The 10,407-nt window shown below is 41.9% G+C and overlaps 1 protein-coding gene across 1 annotated transcript in view; it reads right to left on the reverse strand.

Moving 5' to 3' along the window:
- Positions 1–10,407, reverse strand: part of Pla2r1 (phospholipase A2 receptor 1) — a 137,486-nt gene that overhangs the window by 92,562 nt on the left and 34,517 nt on the right. The window contains exons 5-6 of the mRNA XM_021186203.2: positions 9,272–9,385; positions 8,590–8,730 (exon numbers count right to left, since the gene is read on the reverse strand). Of these exons, the coding sequence (XP_021041862.1) occupies positions 8,590–8,730; positions 9,272–9,385 (255 nt within the window). The remainder of the gene's footprint in view (positions 1–8,589; positions 8,731–9,271; positions 9,386–10,407) is intronic.

A 10,407-nucleotide genomic window follows, 5' to 3' on the forward strand; every position in this document is an offset into this window, starting at 1 on the left:
CATGGAAGTGTAAGCCGAATAAACCCTTTCCTCCCCAACTTGCTTCTTGGTCATGATGTTTGTGCAGGAATAGAAACCCTGACTAAGACAGGGTAACATGGTAGACCAAAAGCTACCCCTGTAAAAGCTGCAGTTTGACAGCTCTGAGCTCTGAAGCCACCATCTATCTGTAAGTCACTGGGGTAGAGACTGAGAATTCTGAAGTCCAGAAGGTGTGTGTGATACCCACCACACCGTCCCTCCAGGAGGCTCACTAACACTGTGGTGGTTTGAATGAGAATGGGCCCCATAGAATTTATGCTTGGTCCCCAGTTGGTAGAACTGTTTGGGAAGAATGAGGAGGTGTGGCTTTGTTGGAGAACGTGTTTCATTGGGGGTAGGCTCTGAAGTTTCAAAGCCTCCTATTATTCTTAGCGTGCCCTCTCTGCTTCCTATTTATATAGGTCAAGAACTCTCAGCTGTCCTTGCCACCATATCTTTGCATTGCTATCATAGGCTCTAACCCAGTGACTGCAAGCCTAATTAAATGCTTTGTTATATAAATTGCCTTGGTCATGGTATTTTGTCACAGGGTGGAAAAGGAACTAAGACATTACTCAAAAAGTAATATGAAAGGATGGGTTTTCTGCCTGCGCTCATCCTAATGCTATGGTACCTTCCCACACACTCCATTGCATTTGGGGACAACCATCAGGTAAAAGATTAGCCATCCCAGGGGATATCACCAAGAGTCTGGGGAGGCTGAGAACATTTATCCAAGTCATAGAATGCAAAGGTAAGCATGGACAGCAGAGGCCACTGGTATTGCAGAGAAGGCAAACCCCCACTATGAAGACAACTGGGCAGACATTAACACTTGTCCAATCCAGCTTTAGCAACAACAAAACCAACAGGACAGTAAAGAGGTTTTTCAGGTTCAGCCATGAACTCCTCCATGTTTGTAGCTGGCAGTGGCCAGTTTCTGGGGAGCCTGAAAGAAGTGGCCCTGTTGCTCCTCTTTTTCCCTCTGGGATTTTAGTATTGTCCCTTCTGAACTTCCCCTATACTTTTATGCTTTCATTTTTAATTTCCCTTCATAGACTCATCAAATCTTGTTCTTGAAAGTTTTTCTATTTTGGGTGATATTTTTTATACCCCCTCCCTGTTTCCTCCCTCTACCCTATTCAGAAGTATTATGAAATGTTATTATTGGTGGTGGTGTTAAATATAGGGCCTCATGTAGTCTAGGCTGGCCTGGGGCTCCTGCCAAGGATGACCTGAAGCTCTGATCCTCCTGCTTCTACCTTCTGGTGTATGTGGTACTTAGGGTTGAACCAAGAAACCCTTTATTGCTTTTTAAAAAAAAATGCTCCCTAATATAAAGTGAACAGAGCAAAGCTGGAAGCTTTCTCCTTGAGTTCTGTTACAAGGGTGCCCACTTTCACTACTTCTGTCTAGTAGTTCCCGAAGTGCTCACTAAAGCAATCAAGCAAAAGAACGAAAAGCATTCAAATCAGAAAAGAGGGTTCCAAATTGTCATTGTATGTAGAGGCCATCATCTTATTATATATGCAGAGACACCACCAACCCCACAGAAAACAGTTAGAAATATAACTGAATTCTATATAACACATCAAAAGTAAGGACTATTTGGTCTGGCTTGGTAGCTCAAACCTTTAATCCCAGCACTCTAGTCTCTGTGAGTTCAAGCCCAGACTGGTTTACAAAGTGAGGATAAAGTAAGGTCCAGGAGAGCCAGGGCTGTTACACAGACAAACCCTGTCATGAACAACACAACAACAACAACAACAACAACAGTCAAGACTGTTGCTATATGCTAACGGTGAATTATCTAATAAAGAAATAAAACCTGTTTACAATAACTGGAAAAATAGGATAAGAAAAAAATTCCTAGGAATAAATTTAACCAATGAGTTGAAAAACCTCTGTTATGAAGTTTATAAAACAGTGAAAAAATTAAGGAGATTATAAAAATTGAAAGGCTATTCATTGGATTGAAAGAATCATTATTGTCAAAGTGTTCACAGTACTCAAGGTGATTTGCAATATCAGTGCAATTCTTAACAAAATACTAATGATGTTTTTCACAGAACTAAAAAAGGCAAGCCATAATTTTGTCTGGAATCATAAATCACTTAAACAGTAAAAACTGCTTGGCCCATGGAAAGTGGCACTATTAGGAGGTATGGCCTTATTGGAACAGATGTGGCCTTGTTGGAGGAGGTGTGTCACTGTGTAGGCAGGCTGTGGGATCTCCCAGTGCTCACACTCTGCCCAGTACAGAAGAGAGACCCTTCTGCTGGCCACCTTTGGAAGACATCTCCTCCTGGCAGCCTTCAGATCAAGATAAAGAACTCTCTGCTCCTCCAGCACATGTCTGCTTGAATGCTTCCCACCATGATGCTAATGGACTGGACTGAACCTCTGAAACTGTAAGTCAGACCCAATGAAATGTTTTCCCTTATAAGAGTTGCCTTAGTCATGTTGTCCTTTTGCAGCAATGAAACCCTAACTAAGAGAGAAGTTGGTACCAAGGACTGGTATTGCTGTGATAGGCCTGACCATGCTTTTGTTGGAAGAATGTGGATTTGGGGACTTTGGAAAGCAGTGGAATGTTTTAAGCAGGGCTTAACAGGTCATCCTAATAGGAAAATGGAATTCAGTGGTGCTGAGGTTGATTTGAACTTTGAGGGCTTGGCTCAAGAGGTTTCACAAGAGAAGAATTTTAGTATGTTACCTAGAGATCATTCTTGTGATATGTGGTGAAGAATGAGTCTGCTGAAGCTAAAATAAAGAGATTTAGATTAATTGCACTGACAAAGGAAATCTCAGAAAAGCCTAGCATAGATTCTGTACTGTGGTTCACTCTTGTGAAGAGTGTTTTTGATTAAAGGTAACAAGCTGATCAAGAGTAACAAGCTTAGAAAGAAAAAAATACAGAATGTATGGTTCAAAGAGTAAAGGGACATGAGGAAGTGGAATGGAGTTAAATTCTGTGTTCAAGGATATTGAATGGAATTAAGAGAGTGGAGACCTCGGTACAAGATTCTACCCACCTAAGCTTATTGTTTGCAATTGAATAAGGGATACTTATATTATGCTAGGTGCTATTATTACCTGGTTATTGTTTCATTTGGACATAAGGAGATATGATTATGTGTCAAATTGACAAGGGATGGATTGTGATGGTTACTATCAGTGTCAACTTGATTGTATCTGGAATGAACTACAATACAGAACTTGTAAAGATCTTGTGAGGGGTAAAGAAAGGCTTAGGTCCAGGCATGGTGGTACCCGCCTTTAATCCCAGCACTCAGGAGACAGAGATATGAAGATCTTTGAGTTCAAGGTCAGTCTATAAAGCAAGTTCCAGGACAGCCAAGCTTAAGCAGTGAAGGAAACCACTGAAAACAAAAAGTTGGTAAAGATGTAATAGAACAAGGGAGCCATGTTTCAGTCTGGTGAGCAGTAGAACTTGGCAACTTTGGCCGTGTGGCACTGGCTTTAGAGTCAAGAGTAGAAGGGGTTACTGCAACAATTGATGCTGGTGAGCTGGAGCTAGGAAATTAGAGGTAGTTAAGAAAAGACCAGCTGCGGGATACCTGCCAAAGAAAGCTTCTAACTGAGTGGAACCAGCCCAAGAGGAAGAAGTTTGTAGCCATCAACAAAGATGAAAAGAGTGGGAGATCTGAAGAGCACTTTGACATCAGAGATGGAGATACAGTTTTAAACATCACTGGGGTGAAATCTTCTGGTGTTTTCTGAGGGCACAAAGAAGCTGTGTTCCAGATACAGACATTGTGCTGGCATCTGGACTTAGCAATGTGTAAGAATCACACAGATGGTATAGTTTTGAAGGTTATGGAGAGTAACTGAAGCTTGGCACTGTGAGAGACGGAGAAAGCTATTGGTGAAGGTGCAGCCTCAGCTGTAGCTGACAGCCTAGTACTCAAGGGGTCATCCAAAGAAACTGAGGCTTAGCATCATGAAAATAGCCTATAAGAGACTGTTGGATGAAGCCTAGTTGCAATGGAAGACCCCAGTGTATTGGAGATGACAGTACCACGGGATAACCACCAAGAACAGCGGCAGCAGTAGAGTAGAATTAATCAGAGCCTAGGGTGCTACTTAGGACAGAACTGGAGAAGTAAGTTCTGAGCCGCAGGATACCTGCCAAGGAAAGCTGATAACAGGGAGTGGAACCAGCCCAAGAGGAAAAAGCTTGTTGCCATCAACAAAGATGAAAAGAGTTGGAGCTCTGAAGAGTGTGTTGATATCAACATGGTGATGCAGTTTCAAGTTTGCCAGCCGGTTTTCGGTTTTCGTCTTGCTCTGGCCCAGTATTTCCTCACTGTGACATTTGGAATGGTAATGTATATCCTGTGATGTTGGAAGTATGTGAACTGGTTTTTTATTTTGATTTTATAGGGGATTAGAGTTAAGAGATTGCATGAATCTTGGGAAGGGACTTTGAACTTTGGACTTTTAAACATTGTTGAGACTGTAATAGACTATGGGGACTTTTGAAATTGGATTTACTGTGTTTGAACAAGCCAATGGGGGCCAGAGAGTGGAATGTGGTGTTTGAATATCCTTGGCTTGTAGGAAGTGGCACTATTAGGAGGTGTGGCCTTGTTGGAGGAAGTGTGTCACTGTGTAGACGGGCTTTGAGGTCTCCTAGTGCTCAAGCTCCACCTAGTTTGGAAGAGAGAACCTGCTGCCTGCCTTCATAAGATAGTCTCTTGGCAACCTTCAGATCAAGATATAGAACTCTTTGCTCCTCTAGCACCATATCTGCTTGGATGCTGCCATGGTCCCCATCATGAAGACAATGGACCAATCTGAAACTGTAAGACAGCCCCAATGAAATGTTTTCCTTTATAAGAGTTACCTTGGTCATGGTATCCCTTTGCAGCAATGAAACCCCAGCTAAGATAACTGTGCTAGGTGAAGAGAACAAAATTTAACTCTGGAACATACTACAAAACTCTAGTATTCAAAGGAATATGGGATCGGCATAAACACAGACTCATTGTGTAGAACAGGATAAAGAAGTGAGAACTGAGTCCATGGATTGTAGCAAATGATCTTCAACGAAAGTTAGAAGACCACAGAACAAAGAAAGAGAAGTCTCTTCAATAAAAAGTGCTGGAGAAATGGGGTATGCATCCGTGGAAAAGTAAAAATAGACCATGTTCAGCATTTGCAAAATAACAAATAAAAATGAGTTCATAACTTACATAAAGACCTTAAGTTATGGAACTGTTTGAAGGAAAAAGGGCAAGTACATTAGGATATTGAAATGGGTGAGCATCTTTTGAACAAGAAGAATCTGAAGCACAGCAATTAAAAGTAATATCAGACAAATGAGTATTGTCAAACTAAAAAGCTTCTACATATGTATATATATGAATTGAAATTAGTATTTCAAAAGAACAGCTGTACTTCTATGCCCATTTTAGCATTGTCAGAACTTGGTCTGAGAAATGTGAGGAGAATTTTGAGTGCTTGTGAGAAAGCTCCAAGAAAACAAAACAACATCTTGTGACATCAGTTTCTTCAAAACACGGGATTGTTCTTGGAATGGTTTCCGTACCCCTCCCAGGTGTAGCAGAGAGGAGTGGCTTTACTGCAGATGACTCATTATTGCTTGCTGATGCTATTCAATTAAACGCTTAAACTATCCTTTCTATGCCTCCATGGAAAAACATGGTTTGTTTGTTTGTTTGTTTGTTTTTGCCACGTGTGGCTTGTTACTGAGATTGTATACAGCTTAACTAATGAGAACTTTACTGGGGTGGCCTTTCTTCACCCTCAGAGTATAAACTGTCTGATGCTTTGAGTAAAGTGGCTTTTGCTTGAGACGTTAGTCCACCCATTTCTCAGCTCCATTCTCCCAGGTCCTATCTCCTCTAGACCAGTGTGACATGGCATTATTTACTTCAATAGTCAAGAACAGAAACAAGGGAAGTGTCACTCAGCAAACAAGTGAATAAAAAGATGTGATATATTTACACCATGCACAATATATTTAACGAAGTATTATTCAGTCATAGGAGTGAAATTCTATCTTTTGGATGACATGGGTAGACCTAGATCATTATATTAGGTATAGGAAGCCAGGCATAGAGAGACATAGGCCACATGCTCTCGTTCGCATGTGAAATGTAACAACATTTTCACAGATTTTGATGTCATCATTTTGTGGTGAAGTAGAGTGACAGAAGTGAGAGGCTGGGCGGGGTGGGGAGGTGCTATCCACAGCTAGGTGACGGTGAGGTGGAGGGGACAGTGATGGGCCGAGCATTCGGAAACTGGGAACAAGCATGCAGGTTTTCACTAATGATTAACATTTGAGGTCATAGGTATACTCAACCTGATTGAAATGAACAATGCATACTTTATAGATTCATCAATTCTCTACTGCATGAGCACATTAAAATTTTATTATTTTTTTAATGTGTCATTTAGCAAAAAAAAAAAAAAAAAAAAATTCCTGGCAGCTCAGAAACATAGTGTGATCCCACTAGAGTAAATTATCAGACCAATTCATTAACTAGATCCACTGATGAGATCAGCAAGTCAAACAGAAGAAAATAAAGGTGACAAGAGAGAGAGGGAGAGAGAGAGAAAGAGAGAGACACACAGAGAGAGAGAGAGAGAGAGAGAGAGAGAGAACAAAAATTAAATGAAGGATGAAAGAAGAAATGGAGAAATAAGGAATGAAGAAACCGGGGCTGGTGAGGGCTCAGAGGGTAAGAGCAATGACTGCTCTTCCGAAGGTCCTGAGTTCAAATCCCAGAAACCACATGGTGGCTCACAACCACCCATAATGAGATTTGATGCCCTCTTCTGGTGCATCTGAAGTCATCTACAGTGTACTTAGGTATAATAATAAATAAATCTTTGGGCCGGATCGACCAGAGAGAGCAGGAACAACCGAAGCGAGCAGGGCTGACCAGAGCGAGCAGAGATCCTAAATTCAATTCCCAACAACTACATGAAGGCTCACAGCCATCTGTACAGCTACAGTGTACTCACATACATAAAATAATCTTTGAAAAAAAATGAAGAAAAAAATCAGAAAGTAAATGTCCATAACAGCCAGAAGCAGTTCTAGCAAATGCTTGAAATAATGGAAAAATCGCTATATAAGATTATGAGTGGAAGCTGTCCCCCTCTCCCACACTATGCCCAGTTCTCCAACACTGCCGGTGTCAACTGCCATTGGAGGGGGAAAATACAGTTAGAACCCAAGTGGCAGAGGCAATGTTTACAAATTATGATTTAGTGTATTTTTAAAATCTAGAGCTGTTTCTAATTATCCTTGTAATAATTCTTTAAAATTTGGCCTTGTTGTTATTTTGACTTTTACGTTCAGATTAAAAGTTCCCACAGAAACTAAATGAGGCAAGCTGCATTAGAAATGGATATAATTAGGGCTAGGAAGATGGTCAGTGGATAAGAGTAATGCTGTGCAAGCCAGAGTATGTGAGTTCAAATCCCCAGAGCCCATGTAAAAAGTCAGGCATGAGTCTTAAAATCCTAGTGTGGGAGGAGACTGCAGAGGGAGGATCATTGTTGAGGCTTGCTGGCTACTAACTAGTCTCCAGGCTACTAACTAGTCTATCTCCAGGTTCAGTAAGAGACACAGTCTCAGGGGAAAGAGGCAGAGAGTGAGAGAGCAGGATACCTGATGTCCTCTGGCCTCAGTATGTTCACATGGGTATACACACCCATATACACGTGCACATACGCCAAGTGTATACATCTTGTACAAAAACATAAACTGATCACTGTCAACACATATGTCAGTATTCACTCATACTCACAGACGAATAACAACGAGTGAAGATGATAGGCTTGGAGTAGATTACAACTAGGAATTATTTGTTTTAATTATAACCAAGTTTTGTTCATTATTTTAGGGGGGATAGCACATTACTAATAGGAAATTTGAAATGTGGCAGAAACATGAAAATACTTGAGTAGAGGTCTGGAGTTCTGTTTCATACCGGTGACCAGAGTCTAAACGGTGCACTGTAATATGTTGAAATAGCCTTAAGAGAGGCGTTGGAATGGTCTCTTCACAAAGAAATGATAATGTTTGAGGCAATGGCTATGCTGATCATTGCACAACACACATGGAGCAAAGCACATTGCACTCCATAATTACGTACAGGTATTATGTTAAAAAGCGAGCAAAAAGAAAAACAAAGAAAATCAGCATAATAAATGTACTGCTAAGTTATTCTCTTTTACCTTTAAGCTTGAGGAATCCCACAAATAAAACTCAAAACTATACAAGAAAGCACACGTCGGTTTTCTGATGTGGAATGATGGAAGGTGAAATCCTTTAAGAGCAAGGACAGGAATGTTGACTTGGCTAATGTCCTTTTGCTCTGGTTTTGAGCATTTGTGGTAGGCATAGTACTTCAGGATGGTCCGGGTCACTCACACATTTTTATTCATATAGCCACCAACCTGAATTTTCCAAGCCCTAATTATGAATTATTTACAAAAACAGAGAAATTTGAAGGGGTGGAGGGGACATGTCAACAACCAAGGGACGACTGAAGGAGCACTTACCCAGGATTCCCTGCGCAGTGTGGTTTAGATCCCGTTTGCATATATAAGGCAAGGTGGACTCGCAGTCCCTGCTCCTCCAGGCAGCTAAAGCAACCTCCAGGGTTCCACAGTGATGCTCAACAAATGGCCCAGGAGTTATCTCTGAAAAACAATACACACAGAAATGCTTGCAGCACAGAAGGTAGCCCTTCTCTTTGCCTCTGTAGCGCCCCCTACAGGACACTCACTAGAATTGTCTGTGATTTTGAAGTTCAAGTCTAGATCTGACTAGAGAACTACTTTGGTTGTATCAAAGCTGAGGAAATATTTTGCAATTTGTTGCTATTTTGAAAATGGCAGTCTCTCTTTGACCTCCCCCCTCCTCCCATAGTCCCGGGATGTTAGCTAAATAGATTATCTTTCTGGCTTCTGCCTTCTACAAAACTCGCCTTGTAGGAAGTCAGGAACAATAAAACAATATTTATAAACCCCCAGGTGTGGTGGCATACACCTGCAGTCCCAGCACTTGAGAGGTCAAGGCAGAAGAACTGAGAGGTCTTGGCTTGCTTGGGTTACACAGGAGAGCCTGACCCAAGGAGGTAAACATTAACTTCTCTCAGAATAAAATATTTTTGTGGGACTGCAATGTCTAAGTCTGCAGCATACCCCAGCGTGTTGAAGGTAGATTAGGTGCCGTGGGTACCTTGGCTCCAGTTCAGGTAGCTGAGTGGTGTTCCATCAGACCACTGCCAGCCAGCCTTCTCATCCAGCTGGTTCAAACCAATCCACACTTCCTTGGCTACCTTGCTCAAGTGCTCTGAAAAGAAAATCGCGGCATTTCAACAGGAAAGAGAATAGACAACACTAAAAGAAAGTCAAACTCGATGCTTCACTGCTTTCTGGAACTATTTCGTCGTGTCATAAAGCCATAGGTAATGCCAGACTAGGATAGAAACAGATGCCACGACCTCTTTGCTGGGGCTTTGGTGAGACAAAGCAGGGCTCTGAAGAATTACTGACAGCAATGAGCAATGCCACGCTCTGGTCTATCCGAAGGTGCTCTGTTCGGAATGTGAGGCTCTCCCACTTCCTCCAGCTCACACACTTCCAGTTTTAGACGTTGGAGGCAGAGATGACCACGGCCACGCCCACAGAGTGAATGGAAGCAAGCGCTCACAACGAGGGTGAACTGAAGACCGAGCTGAGCTGCTGAAGGAAAGCATCAGAGAGCAGGAGCCCAGTGTTCTGAGGCTCAGCACGGGGGACCCAGCCTGGGGGCCCACACACTTGAGAAGAGGATTTTTGTGGTTCTGTGGTCCCTGCTTCTGAACACGGCACGGCACGGCAGCATCTCCCCAGTTAAGCCAACCCTGTGTCTTCAACGGATACTGTAGAAAACAGGACTAACATGCTAACACCGAACAATGTGTCCAACGAAATTGTATAATTAAGGTTTTTCTTTTAGTGTGCCTAAGTTGAAAAAAAGTTTTTTTTTCTAGTATGAATGTGTACTACTTGTACAATAAAATTTTCAGTGAAAATGGCTAATTCTGTGGCCCTCTGAGATATTGCTGTTTTGACATATTTTCTGTAAAGGAGAGCACCGCTTTCTTCTGATTCGTGTGCTTCAGATAATCTTACCCACTCCCTTCCTCACCCTCTCTTCCCTTTCTCTCTTCTTGCCTCTCTTTATCACGCTATTTCTCCATGTATCTCTCTGCCTATCTCTTTGTTTCTATCTCTTTTTATGTTTCTCTGTGCGTGTCTATCCTTGTTCTCTTTGTTTCTATTGTGCGTTTCTCTCTCTCTCTCTCTCTCTCTCTCTCTCTCTCTCTCTCT

The sequence above is a fragment of the Mus caroli genome, chromosome 2 (assembly GCF_900094665.2).
Source record: "Mus caroli chromosome 2, CAROLI_EIJ_v1.1, whole genome shotgun sequence".
Lineage (NCBI taxonomy): Eukaryota > Metazoa > Chordata > Mammalia > Rodentia > Muridae > Mus > Mus caroli.